We start from the raw sequence: 20485 nt of genomic DNA on the forward strand, positions 1-20485 counted from the left end.
TTTGCAGTGTTTTTTTCATATGTGTTAAAGGGAACTCTAGACCCAATTAGAATATGCAAAGAGGGCCTAATTGGCATAATTCATTAATGTTTATCCTAGCAGCATAATTATCCATTTCAGTTAAATCAGATAATATTTGAGATTCTTAAACTAAAAGGTAAAGTGAATTTTCTAATGAACTCAATTATAACGTGCAAGTTAGATCTAATTGGCATAACTCATGAATATGCACTCCACCATAATGCAACAATTACACTCTCCAATTTTCAAAGACAGTTCTTTTGAGCTATAGAGCAAAAGTCTCATTTCAAATAAACTAAATTTTAAAAAGTAAATTAGGCCTAATTCATATCATTTAACCACATTTACTCTGACATGGCATAATAATTATACCACCAGCTTTGGGACAACAGAGATTGTGTATTTTGAGTTCCAAACTGGATCTCCTAAATAACTTAATTTGCATTGGAAAGTTAGGCCCAGGAATCATAATTCAGTAACGATCTAAAGATTGCATTTGGACATGTTGTTCTTTTAAATCAATTCTGCTTACCATTTTAAATCACTGCATTTTGAAACCAGAAGCCCCAGAATCAGACTGTAAATCCCAGCAAGCGCACCCATGCCTCCATAATCCCCACTGTTCAGGAAACATAAGTCCTCTTCATGATTCATGGAATTATACAGCTTTGGTTCTTCACTTCAGCATCAGTTTCCCAAAGAGCCAGCTAACCTATTCCCCTTTCCCATGGCCCAGCCCCTGCACCCACAGCTCCACAAATTGTTCCCCACCAAGTCACCATCTAATTCCCTCCCAAAATCGCCAGTGAATCTCCTCCTTGACACTGCTGCAGGCTGTGTACTCCAGACCATAACAATGCACTGTGAAAACACATTTCTCCTGATCTCCCCTCTGGTAATGAAAGTGGAGCTAGAGTTTGCAACCATTTCTGCTCATTATGAACAGCCTTGCAGCTGTTTAGATTTGTATACAAGAAACACAATCACTCCGAGTATGGAAAATGAAACCAGCTAATGAGCGAATAATCTTGTGAATGGATTTTGCAGGGCACTTATGCACAAAATACCTTTCAGATTCTACTCTGAAATTTTGATGTTTTCCCATTCAGCTGTCAGTTTTAATCAGTTTTGGGTGGCTTATATCTCGTTTCCATTTCCAATATGGAAATAAATTTTAATTGGTACTTACTACTGTGGAGAAGAGAAGAATGCAGGTCAACATTAAGGAATGCAATCAAGCTGCACATTGACATTTGTTTTGGAATATATTGCATTTGGCTGAACTGAAAAAATTCTTAGATTTTATCCATGACACTATTTTCTCTCCTGAAAAAAGAATTTGTATCAATTGCTTCTCATTTGGATGAAGGTGTGTGTGCGTGTCTGGCTCTGTGTATGCGTGCGTGTGTGCCCGTGCGCATGTCCGCATCCCTGCACGTTTCCGTGCGTGTGCGCGTGGAGGGGGGGGCGTGATTGGGGAATTGTATGAAATAACTACACGGCTGAATCGGATCAACTTGTTGGAGCATTTGGTCTTTATCTTTTTTGCACATTTGTATGTTGGACTTCTGTTGTGTTGCGGGTTTGTACTGGTTGATGATGAATTGGCTGTCCTTTGTTGGTACTGTGATCAGGTAGATATTGTACAAAGTAGGAGGAAGAAGCATGGAAACAGTTCCAGCAGAAAGGTCACAGTGGAGCTGTTCATGATAGTGGATTCATTTCTAAAACCAGTCGTTTGTGAAGTTCTCACCATCATTAAACTACTTTTAAAACACCTGAGTTCAACTGTTATTATAATGTTGTTGCAAAATTGATTGCAAATGTGTTTTGGGATATATGATTGAGATAAAAATGGAGCCAACATGGTGAACACTTGGCAAGATTAGAGAGTAGCCATAGTCGAAGAAGGTTTGTAAATTTACACCAGTTAAGTCCCACGGTGGACAACCATTTTATGGGATTGTCCCATAATTTCAGCTTTCACCCTGTGTTGGCATCAGGACATCATGTGTCCAGTATTCCTCAGGCAGTGATTGGGAGACTGCTGGGGAGTCTCCTCTGAACACTGCCCTTGTATCTTTGGTTTTGTTCAGGTGTCATGAAGCTATTAATGTATACAATATTATTGGAATTTTTTTAAAGAGAGGTTTAGTCTGTGGTTGTGTCTTAATTGGGTTAAAGCCAGCTAGCTTTGATGTATACTGGTTTTGAGATTTAAGAGAGGTACAGTGCATTTGGATTTTGTTGAATCGGGTATTCAAGAGGGGGAATGAAATCTGGCACCTAGCTACAGAGACCAAGCAATGTTTATATTACTAATAAAATTGGTGCTATGAAAGGGATTTTATTGTTAGAAGAGGTGGAGTTCAAAAGAGCTGGTGAGACCACGAGAATTTACATTCAATGAGATGTACTGGGTATAACCGATAACAACAGAGATGCTCTGACACCTAAGGTCACATCAACAATTTCCAGTTCCCTGGCCCCAACCGCCTCCTCTTCACCATGGACGTCCAATCCCTCTACACCTCCATCCCCCACCAGGATGGTCTGAGGGCCCTTAGCTTCTTCCTCGAACAGAGGCCCAAACAATCCCCATCCACCATCACTCTCCTCTGTCTGGCTGAACTTGTTCTCACACTGAACAATTTCTCCTTTAACTCCTCTTACTTCCTCCAAATAAAAGGTGTGGCTATGGGTACCCGCATGGGCCCCAGCTATGCCTGTCTCTTTACGGGGTATGTGGTACATTCATTGTTCCAGTCCTACTCCGGCCCCCTCCCACAACTCTTTCTCCGGTACATCGATGATTACTTTGGTGCTGCTTCATGCTCCCGTCAGGACCTGGAAAAATTTATTAATTTTGTTTCCAATCTCCACCCCTCCATCATTTTCACATGGTCCATCTCTGACACTTCTCTTCCCTTTCTTGACCTCTCTGTCTCAATTTCTGGTGATAGACTGTCCACCAATAAACATTACGAGCCTACCGACTCCCACAGCTACCTCGACTACAGCTCCTCACACCCCGCTTCCTGTAAGGACTCCATCCAATTCTCTCAGTTCCTTCGCCTCCGTTGCATCTGTTCTGATGACGCTACCTTCAAAAACAGTTCCTCTGACATGTCCTCCTTCTTCCTTAACCAAGGTTTTCCACCCATGGTCGTTGACAGGGCCCTCAACCGTGTCCGGCCCATCTCCCGCGCATCCGCCCTCATGCCTTCTCCTCCCCCCCAGAAACATGATAGGGTCCCCCTTGTCCTCACTTATCACTCCACCAGCCTCCGCATTCAAAGAATCATCCTCCGCCATTTCCGCCAACTCCAACATGATGCCACCACCAAACACATCTTCCCTTCACCCCCCACCCCCCCCCCCCCCGGCAGCATTCCATAGGGATCGTTCCCTCCAGGACACCCTGGTCCACTGCTCCATCACCTTCTACTCCTCAACCCCCACCTACGGCACCTCCCCATGCATAAGCAAAAGATGCAACACCTGCCCCTTCACTTCCTCTCTCCTCACCGTCCAATGGCCCAAACATTCCTTTCAAGTGAAGTAGCATTTCACTTGCATTTCCCCCAACTTAGTCTACTGTATTCGTTGCTCCCAATGTGGTCTCCTCTACATTGGTGAGACCAAACTCAAACTGGGCGACCGCTTTGCAGAACACCTGCGGTCTGTCCGCAAGAATGACCCAAACCTCTCTGTCGCTTGCCATTTTAACACTCCACCCTGCTCTCTTGCCCACATGTCTGTCCTTGGCTTGCTGCATTGTTCCAGTGAAGCTCAATGCAAACTGGAGGAACAGCACCTCATCTTCCGACTAGGTACTTTACAGCCTTCCGGACTGAATACTGAATTCAACAACTTTAGATCTTGAACTCCCTCCTCCATCCCCACCCCTTTCCGTTTCTTCTCCCTCCCCTTTGTTTTTTTCAATAATTTACATAGATTTTTCTTTTCTCACCTATTTCCATTATTTTTAAATCTGTACCTTTTATGCCCTGTTAGTCTTATTTCACCCCACCCCCACTAGAGCTGTACCTTGTGTGTCCTGCCATGCATTCTTAATTAGCACATTTGTTTAGATAATATCACCATTTCAACACCTCTTTGTTCTCTTGTCTGTGACATCTTTTGATTATCTGCTCCTATCACTGCTTGTTTGTCCCTACAACCACACCCCCCACCACTTCTCTCCCTCCAAACCCCCCCACCTTAAACCAACTTATATTTCACCCCTCTCCTAATTTTACTCAGTTCTGTTGAAGGGTCATGAGGACTCAAAACGTCAACTTTTTTCTTCTCCGCCGATGTTGCCAGACCTGCTGAGTTTTTCCAGGTAATTCTGTTTTTGTTATAACCAATGACAGTTTTGTGTGCAGGGCAGAAACAATGTAAGATCAAAGCCTGTAAGCATACCACTGTGTCTGCAAAAGAACCAAAGTGAAAGGACCTCATTTGTAATTTGTATGGTGAAAATGCTTTGCCTGGTGTCTGCTTAAAGTCTATTGGTTGCTGTTGCCTTAGTGGAGATTAGTTTGGGAATTTGTTAAAAGCTATGATAGTAGCAATTTGTAGCCATGTTTAACTTCTGTAAATTAATAAATATCTCATGTAGTTTGATATAAATGCCTCTCGAGAACTGGTGATATAATTCCTGAATTTAGAGCTGCATCTCAAATATACCACGTAAAATATAGGTTATGACAGTTAATTAAATTTCCCCTCTGGAATTTATAAACTCAGCTTTACCAGCTGCTGGGTCATAACATCAGGTGCACTGTGCACCTGCGTATGCATTGCGCACCTGTGTATGCACTGCTGTCATCTCACTCGGCCAAGAGGTAACTGGAAGAAGAAGGGAAGGCGGAGAGATTGAATTGTCGGACATCGGCAGACAGCCAAAAGCAGGAAAGAAAAGCCTGTCCGAGACAGAGCAGAGCAACAAGCACAGTCGAGAAAGAGAGAGACAGGGGGGAGAACATTACAACAACAGACAAGAGCACACGGGAGCAGGGCAGGCAGTGGAGAGCAATACCTCCAGCTCCTATACTCAGCCTAGGCCTAGGGTTAGAGAGAAGGGCTGGAGCTGGTTTCCCCTTCCCAGGAGAGAGCCTGTGCCATGGGTAAGGCAGCAAGAGAATGAGTGGACCAAAGCTCAGTCCCGGTGCTCAGCAGCAGAGCCATCACTGCCAAGGTGATCAGCTCCAACTTGGGATGTTGCTGCTTTGCTGATGACTTGGTGCTGGTCGGCATTGACATGGACAGCAGACTGAAGCTGCTGAGCTCTCAGGTAGATGGAATGGGATTTGGAAATGAGTGATAAACCTTATCCAAAGCTGTGCAAATAGGGCTGTGGCTCAGGTTGGCTGTAGTGTGCCCACTGCGGGGTATTTGAGTGATTATGACTGCGAATTGAGAGAGAGTTGGGGTTAAATATAGAGTTGCTTGTTTGTGTCAGTGTTTTTTTCTATTCATTCATGGGATGTGGGCGTTGCCAGCATTTATTGCCCATCCTAACCACACTGCTGTGGGAGGGAGTCATATGTAGGCCAGACCATATAAGGACGACAGATTTCCTTCCCTAAAGGACATTAATGAACCAGATGGGTTTTACAACAATCGAAGATGGTTTTATGGTCATCATCAGACTTTTAATTCCAGATTTTTATTGAATTTAAATTTCACCATCTGCCGTGGTGGGATTCGAATCCAGTTCCCAGAGAATTGCCCTGGATCTCTGGAATACTAGTCCAGTGACACTGCCACTATGCCAGTGTCCCCCCCTTCTGGTTGTAGAATACAGATGGAATGATTCACCCTTGATTAAATATGGATCACTGGTGTGTTGAGTTTCTTCTGTATAATTTGAGTTACTGCAATTGGTCCAATTCATTTAACCTCTTCTATCCTGCTCTACCATCTTCTCCGATATTCCCCTTCTTTCCCCGTTTCCAGTTTTCTTTCACTGGGGTACAGCTTCACATATATTACCAACCTTCCTTTTGGGCACCCTTGTCCAAGTGCTGTTCTTAATGCATGAGCTGAGTTAGTGCTGGTGGTTGGGCTGTTTAACCAAGGGGGGCATCACGATGAAGCCCTAATCATGTCTGCCTCACTGAGGAGGGAATCATTTACAATCAGGAACTAAAAATATTCTTGTCTCTGATTTCCAGTTTTTCCCCCGTTCCCTAAACCAGGGCACAGTGTGTCTGCACCACAGGCTGTATGAACCACTGCAACAGCACCTAAAAGAGCAGGTGAGAGGAGGACCCAGAGACAGACAGCAGCATCTAAAGGAGCGAGAGAGAGGAGGACCCAGAGTCAGACAGCAGGATCTAAAGGAGCAGGAGAGAGGAAGACCCAGAGACAGATAGCAGTATCTAACGGAGCGGGAGAGAGGAGGATCCGGAAACAGACAGCAGCACCACAAGGAGTGAGATAGAGCAGGACTCAGAGACAGACAGCAATACCTAAAGGGGTGGGAGAGAGGAGGACCCGAAGACAGACAGTAACAGCTAAAGGAGCGGGAGAGAGGAGGACCCAGAGGCAAACAAGCACAGTTTGGAACTGTGTACTACTGAGAGTGTGGTGAGTGGGGGAATTCAGTGAGGAGAGGAAGGAGGCATTCCTTTCCTTTTGCTTTTGTTTTCTTCTAACTTTTTCACCTTGTAGGAATTGGTTCTTACTTTACTACAGGGAAAGAAGCTAACTGTTTGGTGAGTATCTGATAAGTGGTTAAGGTCTATTCCATTCAAAAGGTTTAAAATAGTAAGTTTGTGGTTAAGTTTAATTAAATATATAAAAAAGAGGAAATAAATAATTGAATAATATAAGTAAGTAGTTAATTAAAACACATTAAGGATGGCAGGACAGATGATGTGTCACGGCTGCAGCATGTGGAAATTCCTGGATGCCAGTATGATCCAGGGCAAACATGTCTACAGTAAGCTTCGGCTCAGAGTTATTGAGCTGGAGGCTAAGACAGACACTGCGACACATCAGGAAGCGGTATAGTTAGCTAGATGTCACACCCCTCAGGGTAGGGTCTTCCGATTTGTTCAGTGCAGGGACAGCAGGGTGTGACTGCAAGTGTGGCAGGTAAGAGGACCCAGATTAGCAGGAGTGCAAGAGCCTCAACCTTTGCAATTGTCCAATAGGTTTGAAGTTCTCTCAGCTTGTTTGGATGAGAGTGAGGGCTGCTGGGTGTGTCAGCTGACTCTCCATGGCACTATGGTACAGGAAGCCATTCAAGTGGGGGGAGCAAAAAGAAATGTAGTGGTAGTAGGGGACAGTATGGTGAGGGTGATTGACACTGTTCTCTGCAGCAAAGAGCAAGAGTCCAAATGGTGCCTGCCTGGTGTCAGTGTTCAGGACATCGGCTCAGGGCTTGAGAGGAACTTGCAGTGGGAATGGGAGGATCCAGTCATCGTGGTTCATGTACGTACCAACGACATAGGCAGGACAAGGAAAGAGGTTCTGCATAGACTGTGAGGAGTTAGGCACTAAATTAAAAAACAGAACGTGAAAGGTCATAATCTCTGGATTATTTCCTGAGCCACGTGCATATTGGCATAGCACATATAAAATTAGAAAGATGAATGCATGCCTCAAAGGCTGGTCTGGGAGAACTGGTTCTGGTTCGTGGGACACTGGCACTAGCACTGCGGAAAGTGGGGGGTGTAACGGTTGGGACGGTCTACACCCAAACTGTGCTGGTATGGCTATAATCATGGGGGATTTTAATCTACATATAGATTAGAAAAATCAGATGAGCAAAGATAGCCTAGGTGAGGAATTCATAGAATAATTTTGGGATAGTTTCTTAGAACAACAAGTTCTGATGCCAACCAGAAGGCAGGCTATACTAGAACTGGTGTTGTACAACAAAATATGATTAATTAATGACCTCGTAGTGAAGGCCCCCTAGGTGGTATCGTAATATGATTGAGTTTTACATTCAGTTTGAGGGAGAGAAGAGTAGGGCTAAGACTCGGATTTTAAAATTAACTAAGGGCAATTATAAGGACGTGAAAGCAGACCCACGAGGTTTCTCTGATACTCCCTGAGTGGTCACAGAATATAAAAGCTAATACCCGAAAAGTGAACTGACAAATTAGGTTAAAGGGTAGGTTATTAGAGGTGCAGTGACAGGCACTTAAGACTATATTTCAGAATACACAGGATAGATACATTCCAATGAGAACGAGAGAGAGAAATTCCAAGGGAGGACCCACCATCTCTGGTTAACTAAAAAAGTTAAAGATAGTATCAAACTTAAAGGAAAAACAAATAATTGCGAAGGGTTGGTGGCAGTTCAGAAGACTGGACAGAATATAAAGGATAGCAAAGAATGACAAAAAGATTAATAAGGAAGGAAAAAGTAGAGTATGAAAGAAGGCTAGCTAGAAATATAAAGGTACACAGTAAGAGCTCCTATAGATATTTAAAAAGAGTTAATAAAGTGAGCATTGATCCTACAGGAAGTGAGTCTGGGGAATTAATAATGGAAAATAAAGAGATGGTAGATGAATTGAAAGGCATTTTGCATCAGTCTTCACAATAGAGGATAAAAGTAATATTCCAGAAATAGTTGTAAATCATGAAATGGAAGGAAGGGAGGAACTCAAGAAAATTATAATCACCAGGGAAGTGAGCAAATTGCTCAGTTGAAAAAAGCAGAATGCATGGACATGTTTTTCTGTTTGCAAAGGACAGGGCCCTATGTAGCGTTGTATCTTCTACATAGGAATACAGGATTTAGGAGCAGGAGTAGGCTATTCGGCCCTTCAAGCCTGCTCCACCATTCAATAAGATGATGGTTGATCTAGTTGTGGTCTCAGCTCCATTTTCCTGTCTGCACCCCATAACCTTTGACTCCCTTGACTAATAAAAATCTATCTAACTCAGCCTTGAATAAATTTAAAGACCTGGTCTCCACTACATTCTGGGGAAGAGAATTCCGCACTCTTAAAAACCTTCAGAGAAAGAATTTTTTCTCATCTCTATCTTAAAAGGGAGACCTCTTATTCTTAAACTTTTTCCCTGAGTTCTAGTCTCCCCACAAGAGGAAACATCCCTCCAATACCCACCCTAATCAGTCCCCTCAAGATCTCACGTTTCAATAAGCTCATCCCTCATTCTTCTAAACACCAGTGGGTACAGGCACAACTTATTCAACCTTTCTTCATAAGATAAGCCCTTCATCCCAGGAATGAGTTGAGTGAATCTTCTCTGAACTGCTTCTAAACCAACTATATCTTTTTCCAAAATAAGGAAACCAAAACTGTACACACTTCTCCAGATGTGGCCCTGTACAGCTGCAATAAAACTTCCCCACTTCTATAATGCATTCCTCTTGCAATAAATGCCAATATTCCATTTGCATTCCAAATCACTTGTTGTACCTCCATACTAACTTTGTGATTCATGTACCAGGACACCCAGATCCCTCTGCACCACCAAGTTCTGCGATCACTCTCCATTTAAACAGTAATTCCAGCACATGTAAGTGAGCCACGCTGTGATCCCAACTGGTAATCTTAAATTGGTTGTTAGCATAATTCTTAGCACAATCAAGATTGTTTAATAGGTTTTGTACAATCACAGAAATACATGTAATGCTGGACACTATGTTCTCAGTTTTACAAGCAAGGACTGGTTGAGTATAGTCAATGCTTTGCCTGTTGCGAATAGCTGAAGGGACATGCTATTTGATACGATCCACCAGGCACTGGGGCATACAGCCTAAATACCTAGCATCACACCGGCACTGAAATCCATATTTCACATTACTCATTTGTGCTGTAGGCAGAGTGTCTTTTTGGCTTGACGGCAGCATCCTGTTGTTGGAGAATAGCATTTGTATTGCTACTGCATAGTAGCAGGGTCAAATAGCTAGCTTCACTTGATGCTCAAATTTTTGAGACACCTTACCCTTCCAGGGTAATCTGAAGTAGACTGGGCACTTTTCAGGACTGAAAGTGGCAGCCTTACGCCCACTCATGAGTTTGTGCGATATACAGCATGAAATGATCTGATCGCGGTAGCCATTATTCTGGAGGATGGCTTTGATGCACCCTATTTCAGCATCAAGCTTTCACAGTGAGCAAATGGCTCAGGCCCTATTTATGAGACTGCCGAAAAGGCCCAACACCTTCAAGAGTAAGAACGTTGCATCATTAAGGCCGCAATGTGTATAGTTCATTGTGGTTTTCAAGACCAGTTCAGTCAAGTACAGTCAGGAAGAGGGATTGCCCTGATCCATGTCGAAACAGCCAATTCCTGCTGTAGCCTTGGTAATGCAACAACAAAGCTCACTCTTCTATCTTGCTGAGCTTGGGACCAGCTGTGATGGAGTCACCAAATAGGCTTCTAGATTACTGAACTGAAAAATTGAGCTGTCATCAGAGGAAATACATCAGGTTACCCAGAACAGATAACAGGAGCACTCTGACTAGTCCAGTAAGAGTAACAAAGTTAAAACTAAATATATAGTTCAGAGTAAAGAAATGTTTGACATAAAACAGAGATAAAAATGGCTTTCCAATAAAACAACAAATCCATATGCCTTAAATAACTTCTCCCTCCTCTAATTTGGTACCATTTTGTAAACTTGGTTCAATCCCAAATGTTTATTGGGGAGGGGAAGAGAGAAAAGAACAATTTGCAATTGTCTCTTTGGATTCTTGTTAAAGACAAGATGGGTTATTTTAAAATCATAGAAAGGACTATCTAACCATGAAAACTGTTCCCTGCATCCGAGTTAATTATTTCTTATTTATTCTTTCATAGGATATGGCATCACTGGCTAGGCCAGCATTTACTGCCCATCCCTAATTGCCCTTGAGAAGGTGGTGGTGAGCCGCCTTCTTGAACTGCTGAAGTCCCTGTGTTGTAGGTACACCCACAGTACTATTAGGGAGGGAGCTCCAGGATTTTGACACAGAGGCAGTGAAGGAACAGCAATATATTTCCAAGTCAGGATGGTGCATGGCTTGGAGGGGAACTTCCAGGTGGTGGTGCTCCCAAGCATCTATTATCCTCGTTCTTCTAGGTGGTGGAGCCATGGATTTGGAAGGTGCTGTCGAAGGAACCTGGTGAGTTGCTGCAGTGCATCTTGTATCGGGTGCACATTGCTGCCACTGTGCATCGGCGGTGGACGAGAGAATGTTGAAGGTTGTAGATGGGGTGTCAATCAAGCGGGCTGCTTTGTCCTTGATGGTGTTGAGCTTCTTGGGTGTTGTTGAAGCTGCACTCACCCAGGCTAGTAGAGTATTCCACTATACTCCTGACTTGTGCCTTGCAGATGGTAGACTGGGTTTAGGAGTCAGGAGGTGAGTTGCCCACCACTGAATTCAAAGCCTCTGACTGTTGTTAGTTATTCGTAACTCATTGCATCTTGGTGATGGTCTCTGTATGCTACATATGATTTTTGCTTGGTAGATCAAAGTTTAATTAGTCATTAAAAAGGAAAAGCTTTTCTTAATTTCAAGAATTCCTGTTGTAGAATCAGAGAGGAGCACGAACATCGGTGACAACGTAAAAACAAACAACGCTCTGCTCAACAGCAACTTCCTGCAACTTCTGTAGCTTTGATGACAGGGAAAAACATCCTAAAATGCTTGTCAAAAGGAGTAAAGCCAAAGCTGGAGTGCGAGAAGAGTTAGAGGTAGTGACCAAAGTAAGTTCAAAGAGGCGGAGTTTGAGTGGGCTTTTCATGTAGGAAGGGGGAAAGATTCCAGAAGAAGGTTCCAGAATGCTGTGGCAACCGAAGGTTCTGTCATCATTAGTGCCACGGAGGTAAGCGTGATCTGCTATCAGTGGGACTGGAAAAATAATTTGTAGCAGCTGGGACACAAGAAGGGGATTGCAGAGGCCAGGTGCAGTGAAGACATGGAGACTGTAAGTGAGAACTCTGAGGTCAAGATTTTGGAGGGGAAGTTGGTTCAATGTGGGTAGGGAATATACGGTGGGCTGTATGGATACCACCTATTATTAATTTTATCTCCACAGTTGAGGAAAGTGGATGTGATCTTTAGAATGACACCACCTGTGTGGATAGAGACTGCAATGAGACCAGCAAAGGGAAAGAAATGTGAATGAATTAGCATTAAAATGGCAGGTAGTACAGACTGGAGCATTGCTGAAAAAGAGAAAGATGGCGAAGCTTCGAATTGAGAGAGCATGAGCAAGAAATAGAAATGTACATCAATTTTTTAAAAATTATTCTTTCTTGGGATGTTGGTGTTGCTGGTAAAGCCAGCATTTGTTACCCATTACCAATTTCCCTTTGAGCTAAGTGTCTTACGAGGCCATTTCAGAGGGTATTTAAGAGTCAACCACATTGCTATGGGCCTGGAGTCACATGTAGGCCAGACCAGGTAAGGGGGGTAGATTTCCTTCTTTAAAGAGCATTAGTGAACTAGACGGGTTTTTGCAGCAATTGATGATAGCTTCATGGTCGCCATTATTGAGATGAGCTTTCAATTCCAGATTGATTAATTGAATTTAAATTCCACTAGTTGTTGTGGTGGGATTTGAACCCATGTCCCCAGAACATTAGCCTGGGCCTCTGGATTATTAGTCCAGTGACAGCACCACTACCCCACCATCTCCCCCCATATTCAAGAGCAGAGAGAGAGAGATGAAGCAATGCTGCTTGAGAATTGATAAATGTATCTTTGCAGTGCAGGAGAAGGAAGCTGCTGTGGCACAAGATTTCAACAATCTCAATGCAAAAATAAATCTTCAGAAATTAATTGCGCTCAGATAGCTTGTGAGATTCAAAAAGCACAGGCAGTTTAGAAACTGGAATATAACATCTGGGAATAAAGGCTAATACCTTTAAACCACATTACTGAACAATGGCATAGTACGAAGAACACAGAGTTTGCAGTTTTGAACTGTTTTACAGCTGCTGCGGAATTACAATGCAACAGTGACGCACAGCCCAGTGGCCTACTTTCAGGAAAATGCGGCTGCAAACTCAACATGCTATGATTACATTTCTTACAAGTGTTTTGCTGGCTGTTTCAGAGGTCTAAGTGCTGACCCATCGGGGAACACATTTTGACCTAATAATAGATTTTGGTAAGGAAGAGCTCATTTAGTTGAGCACTATCCATCACAGAGAAGTTCTGAAACTAAGTCGTAAACAATAAATGGTCAATTTAGAATGTTAAGTGCAACTGGGGCAAGTAAAGTTTATTTGTGCAATTGAAATGGAGATTCAAGCTATAGTTAAAGCTTAATTATTTGCATTGAGGGGTTATAATGTTCTTCAACTTTGTAAGTGGAAGGAACATAAACTTCTTGAGGCCAATGAGGGTAGAAGGTCAGAATTCCACCCAGGAAATGGGCCATAAATTGGGACTTGACAGCGTGGATGCTGGAAGGATGTTCCCCCTTGTGGGAGAGACTAGAACTAGATGACACAGTTCAAAGATAAGGGGTCACCCATTTAAGGCAGAGATGAGGAGAATTTTTTTTCTCTCAGAGGGTCGTGAGTCTTTGGAACTCTCTTTCTCAGAGGGTGGTGGAGGCAGGGTCATTGAATATTTTTAAGGCAAGATAGATAGATTCTCGGCTAACAAAGGAGTCAAAGGTTATTGGGGGTAGGCAGAATGTAGAGTTGAAGCCACAATTAGATCTGCCATGATCTTATTGAACGGTGGAGCAGGCTTGAGGGACCAAATGGCTTACTCCTGCTCCTAATTTGTATGTTCTCTTGGGATTTCACTCCACTTGCTGTAGCTTTTTAAATTCTCATGTGGGGAGGGAATGAGTGCATTTTCTGCCCATTCCCCCTGACGTGGCATTGTGTATAGGGATTGCCCTGAGAATTCAGTCATTTATGTCCTCCATAGGCCTCAGAGCTCACGACAAGATGTTGTTCAGTACTTGATGGTTTACATAACCACTGCCTTATTCTTTTGCATTACTTTTATGTAAATATAAAGTGGTTGTAAACTTACACTGAACTGTGTTGCTTAGTGGTCTGTCCTTGATAGCTTTGAAAAAGCTGCTATTTCTTGTTATGGAGTATATAGGAGAAATTGAGTGTGAACCAAAAATCTTCACAAGACAAATTTGGTTATAAATGCAATTCTTGTTTTATTATTCCTACATACTTGTATAGAGCTATTCTCAGTTTAAGATTATTTTAAACATATAACTCTTGGAGAGAGTGCCAACTTTAAGAAAAAAAGTTGTAAACACTTATAGAGTTGGAAGATCCAAGTAATTACAACAAAGTTGTGTGCACAATGCAATAATGAATTGCACTACAACAATTTCTGTTAAATAATATGTCTTATATTAAATTTCAATACCTAAGAGAATATTCCACATCTATTTTAAATATGGCTTCAGTAATAGGACATCGATAGAAGCTGTGCTTAAATATCTTTCTATATTCAATACCCTGCATGTGGAGCAAAGAGGAATAATTTACCTTATCTGTAGACTTTATGGCCTCAGCTTGTTCTTGCGTTGGTGATATTACTGGAGAAGCATCATCATTCTGAAAAACAAGGAAAGATACAAGAATCTGAGCTAAGTGATTTCCAAAGAGAAAGATAAGAGGGAGATCAGCCAGTGCAAACTCTGCAAAGTTTGTCCTGTTTGGTTTAGCTTTTTCTTGAGCAGGGAAATCCTGATTTCAATTCCCACTCCATGCTCACTCTGCCAGGGCAGAAATAGGCAGGAAAGGCACCCTGTCATTAAAGGTAGAAAAATCATGAGGGTCCAGAGTCCTGATGGAAGTGTGTATGCAGACTGCACTTGGCAGTGCTGCCCGCACTGTACAACAGATTGCTAATCCTTGCTAGGGAACAGCACACACCACTTCAGTGAAGTAATGGGGTGGACTGCAGCAGATAATGAAACCTTCATAAGAAAAGGGGAGTGAATTCTCCAGAGTTCATCTTCAGCATGGTTTTTTGGGGGAAAAAGAACTAAAATACTCTTAGCTGCTTTTGAACTGGGAAATATTTTAAAATGGTCGAGAGAATAACATTTCTCTCACACTTATCTCGATGGTAATAATCAATACATATTGATCATTGAATTGTCTAAAATACCTCAGTGAATAAATAACAACATCATCAATTAAATAACAAATTCACAGGCCAAGTTTTTAAAGTTAACATATGCAGCATTTTGTTGCCGGTTATGTTTGATGAGTTTACCCTCTTAATATTTAAGTTGCCTTTTCTTTTTCTGCCACCACATTCCCTTCTAGGAACCTTGGGCTTAGGAGCAGTCGGCTTTCAGCCCTTTGAGCCTGCTCTGCCATTCAATAAGATCATGGCTGATCTGGCTGTGGCTTCAGCTCCACCTTCCTGTCCGTATGCCATAACCCTTGATTCACTTGTAGATCAAAAATCTAACTCAGCCTTGAATAAATTCAATTACTCACCCTCCAGTGCTCTCTGGGGAAGAGAATTCCATAGACTAATGGCTAGTGAGAGAAAAAAAATTCTCCTCATCTCCATCTGTCATGAAGAGATTAGTATCTATAATGTTATTGGAAATTATTTTCTTAAAATAGAGTTTAGTTGTATCTGTGTGCATGTATGTGTGTCTTAATTGGATTAAAGACAGCTAGTCTGGGTGCTTTGATGTACAGAAAGAAGTAGGTTTGAAACGGTAATTAGATAACCATGGGGAAGTTTAGAAACATAAATGTTAAGTGGGTACATTTGCATTTGTTGAATAAAGCATTCAAAAGTGGGAGTAAAAGCTTACACCAAGCAATATGTTTATATAACTAATAAAATTAGCTGGATGAAAATATTATTATTAGAAGATGAGATGTTAAAAGTCTGGGATACAATGGAAAATTTGCATTCAAAGGAAAAGCTAGATATAAGCAAAAAGGAGTTTGTGTGTGCAGAGGAATTTAAGATCTAACCAGCCAGTGTCTGCAAGGAACCCTGTTTTGAATTTGTAAGGTCAAATGCGCTTTGCCTGGGGTCTTTTTAAAATCTGAGTTTTACTGAGTTGCCTTAACAGGAGTGTAACATTGTCGGATTAATTAGGGGATGTTTGTATTTATTATAGTAGTAATTTTGTAGACATATGTAGGTGCGTACAATTTTTGTATTAATAAATGTTTAATTTAGCTTTATAAAAAATCTGTTGAGACTTGGTGGTCTTATTACTACTGAATTCAGTGCTGCATCTCAAACATACCAATTGAAACTATAGGCTATGACAGTTGTTCAAGTTTCCCTCTGGGATTTAAACAACTCAGCCCTCACATCGGCTGTGTCTTAATGCCATCTTAAAAGGAGACCTCTTATTCTTAAACTGTGCCCCCTAGTCCTAGTCTCTCCAACTGGAAACATCCTCCCAGTATCCACCCTGTCAAGTCCTCTCAGGATTTTATATGTTTCAACAAGATCACCTCTCAATCTTCTGAACTCCAATGGGTATAAGCCCAACCTGTTCAACCTTTCTTCATAAATTTTCAAGCATGAGCCCAGATAGTAAGTAACTATGCAGTATGTCTGTTGTGATACCAATGTGGCTGGATCCTTTAGATTGATAAACAACTTTTCACAAAGGTGAAGTTGTCCATGCATATCAGTTAGTTTACATCGTCAATATGATCATAATTCCAATATCAGGCCACAATTATAAGAATAATTAGATTTTTTTGCATCAGTTCCAGGACATCTTCATGCAAAACAGAAAGATAATGTACCTGTACCACAGGTTCATATGAAATAACTTTTTTTTAAAAGAATTACTGACTTGTTCTTCTTTCTCCATCTCATTTCGCTATGCTATATTTTCACCAAAATACTGCAGATGCTGGAAATCTGAAACAAAAACAAAAATTGCTGGAAAAACTCAGCAGATCTGACAGCATCTGTGGAGGGAAAGACAGAGTTAACACTGCGAGTCCAGGTGACTCTTCTTCAGAACTAAAGAGAAATAGAAATGTGGTGAAATATATACTGTTTAAGGGGGATGGGACAGATGAAGCTGGATAGAAGGCCAGTGATAGGTGGAGGCAAAGGAGAGATTGCAAAAGGTGTCTTAAACAAAGGGGTGTTGATGGTGGTGATACTGGCTAAAGGAGGTGCTAATGGTGACCTTAAGAGTAGAAAGCAGGATGAGCAAGTGACAGACGGCCCTAGTGGGGGTGGGGTGGAGGGAGGGGAGGGTGTGGGAGAAAAGATCAAAATAGGCTAACAGGTGGGGATAAAACAATGAATGGAAATAAATTTAAAAAGCAATAATAGAAATAGGTGGGGAAAAAATGTATATATAAAAATTTAAAAATAAATATTTGAAAAAAGGGGATCAGAAAGGGGTGAGGATGGAGGAGCGATTTAATGGTCTGAAGTTGTTGAACTCAAAGTTAAGTCCAGAAGGCTGTGAAGTGCCTAATCGGAAGATGAGGTGTTGTTCCTCCAGTTTGCATTGAACTTCACTGGAACATTGCAGCAGGCCAAGGATGGACATGTGGGCATGAGAGCAGGGTGGTGTGTTGAAATGGCAAGTGACAGGAAGGTCTGGGTCACGCTTGCAGACAGACTGAAGATGTTCTGCAAAGCAGTCACCCAGTCTGTGTTTGGTCTCTCCAATGCTATATTCTCAACCTGCCCTTTCATGAGCACTGTATCTACCTCCAGCTCTGGGATTGGTAAACCGCAAAATTCCTTCTGTTCATGAAGTTGGAACATACCATTATGCTGCAAAGTGAAGAGTAAATCTCCATCTCAAAGTTGAGGTCAATATGCCCTCACGTGTTTTTATACATCTGGGAATTACTTTAAAAATAGTGTCCAATTCAGAACCTAATGTCAAAACATTTTAGAGCAACAATAAGCTGTAATCATTCGTGCCAAGCTGAAAATACCCCAGTCACTCTTATTCTAATTGCACCAAATACACAACGTTACCTTACTGGCTGTAAAACTGTGCTATAGAAGGAGACTTTAGCTTAATACTTGAATTTGATGTCCTCTTGCAATTATTGTCTGTAATTCTGCTATGTTCACATTCAGCACCCAATAAAAATAGGACAAAGAAGCTTGAATGAGCTTGTTAGAACCCTTGCACAAAAAACTTTTCCAGAGAATGCAATTCTACTGCTAGCAGGAAAATGAACTTAAAATATCGAGAGAGTTTCCTTTGTATGGTTCAGAAAAGCCTGAAATTACACATGATGATTGACCTTGATGCAGCTTTTTAAACAATGCACACAAGTTTGAATTTGAAGTAAATTATTCATTGCTTTCCCCAATTTTAACAGGCAATGGATCCCTGATTGATGTAACAATCCCCAATTGATGGGGACAGAACTGAACTACCACCATCAAGGAGAAAAGAAATAGATTCAACACCAAGTCCGGTGCTTTGGGAAGCAACAGGCTGAAATCAGGCATCTCTGTTCATGGAAAATCAGAGTGGGCATCCTCAACCAAACTTATTATCGTGCACAACTGGCAGGCACTAGAAGAAAACAGGCAGCATGCCAGGTTAAGCCTGTTGAAAACAATAGTTCGGCCTTAGCTGGAGTATTGTGTCCAGTTCTGAGCACCATACTTTAGGAAGAACGTGAAGGCATTAGAGTGCAGGACAGATTCATGAGAATGGTCCCAGGGATGAGGAACTTCAGTTGTGCAGATAGATTGGAGAAATTGGGACTATTCTCCTTGGAAGATAGAAGGTTGAGAGGAGATTTGATAGCGATATTCAAAATCACGAGAGGTCTGGACAGTGTGGATAGGGAAAAGCTTTCTCACTGGTGGAAAGATCAAGCACCAGAAGGCATAGATTTAAAGCAAATGGCAAAATAAGTAGAGGCAACAAGAGAGAAAACTTTTTCATGCTGTGAGTGATTAGGGTCTGGAGCACATTGCCTAAGAATGTGGTGGAGGTAGGTTCAATTGAGACGTTCAAAATTGGAATTCGATCATTATCTGAAAAGGAAAAGTGTGCAAGGGAAAAGACAGGGAAGCAGCAGGGAAGTGGTGAATTGCTCTTACAGAGAGCTGGCATAGACAAAGCAGACTGAATGGCCTCTTTCTGTGCTGTAAACATTCTACGATTCCATTTTATGGTTCTACTGATTTGTGTGGCTTTATTCTGGAGGTAGAGGAGTGCATGAAGAAACCCATAGAGGGAAAAACAAGAGAGCATCAGAATCTAAACAAAACATGGAACAATAAAGTCTTGAATCTTATCTCTGACTTCATTCTTGAGTTTTTGCAAACCGTTTCCACCCACTTTATAAATCAGCTTCAAATGTAGATGTAAGATCACACGGAGTTAGGGGTAATATATTAGCTTGGATAGAAGATTGGCTAACCAATAGAAAGCAGAGAGTTGGGATAAATGGGTCTTTTTCTGGATGGCAAGTTGTAACTAGTGGGGTGCCACAGGGTTCGGCCCTTGGGCCCCAACTATTTACAATCTATATTAATTACTTGGATTCAGGGATAGAAGGTACTATAGCTAAATTTGCAGATGACACCAAAATAGTTGGGAAAGTAAGTTGCAATGAAGAAATAAGAAATTTACAAATAGATATGGACAGGTTAGGTGAATGGGCCAAAATTTGGCAGATGGAGTTTAACGTGGATAAGTGCGAGGTTATCCATTTTGGTCGGAAGAATAAAAATGTGACTTATTATTTAAATGGAGAGAAACTTCAGAATACTTCAGTGCAGAGGGGTCTGGGTGTCCTCGTGCATGAATCGCTGAAAGCTAGTCTGCAGGTACAGCAGGTAATAAGGAAGGCAAATGGAATTTTGGTATTTATTGCTAAAGCAATAGAGTATAAAAATATGGAAGTGTTGTTGCAACTGTACAAGGCATTGGTGAGGCCGCATCTGGAGTACAGTGCACAGTTTTGGTCCCCTTACTTGAGAAAGGATGTAGTTGTACTGGAGGCGGTTCAGAGGAGGTTCACTAGGTTGATTCCAGAGATGCGGGGCTTGTCTTATGAGGAGAGATTGGGCAGTTTAGGCCTATACTCACTAGAGTTTCGAAGGATGATAGGAGATCTAATTGAGATGTTAAAGGGGATAGACAAAGTAGATGTGGAGTGGATGTTTCCCCTTGTGGGGCATTCTAGATTGAGAGGCCATAGTTTTAGGCTAAGGAGTGGTAGATTTAAATCAGAGATGAGAAGGAATTACTTTTCTCAAAGGGTCGTGAATCTGTGGAATTCACTACCTCAGAGTGCAGTGGATGCCAGAACGCTGAATAAGTTTAAGGACGAGATAGACAGATTTTTAATTAGTAATGGGTTGAAAGGTTATGGGGAGAGGGCGGGAAATTGGAGTTGAGGCCGAAATGAGATCAGCCATGATCGTAATGAATGGCGGGGCAGGGTTGGGGGGCTGAATTGCCTACCCCTGCTCCTCGTTCTTATGTTCTTATGTAGTATGGTATTGCTGTCAGATTTCAGAGGGCCACTACAAGTACAGGG

General features: G+C 41.9%; 1 protein-coding gene across 3 annotated transcripts in view; it reads right to left on the reverse strand.

Annotated features, from left to right (window-relative positions):
• The window catches only part of LOC121270915 (serine-rich coiled-coil domain-containing protein 2-like), a 569579-nt gene that overhangs the window by 137020 nt on the left and 412074 nt on the right, over positions 1–20485 (reverse strand). For all 3 annotated transcript variants that reach the window (XM_041176518.1, XM_041176517.1, XM_041176519.1), the window contains exon 7: positions 14486–14554. In XM_041176518.1, the coding sequence (XP_041032452.1) occupies positions 14486–14554 (69 nt within the window). The remainder of the gene's footprint in view (positions 1–14485; positions 14555–20485) is intronic.

The sequence above is a fragment of the Carcharodon carcharias genome, chromosome 28, assembly GCF_017639515.1.
Source record: "Carcharodon carcharias isolate sCarCar2 chromosome 28, sCarCar2.pri, whole genome shotgun sequence".
In the NCBI taxonomy this organism is placed as follows: Eukaryota; Metazoa; Chordata; class Chondrichthyes; order Lamniformes; family Lamnidae; genus Carcharodon; species Carcharodon carcharias.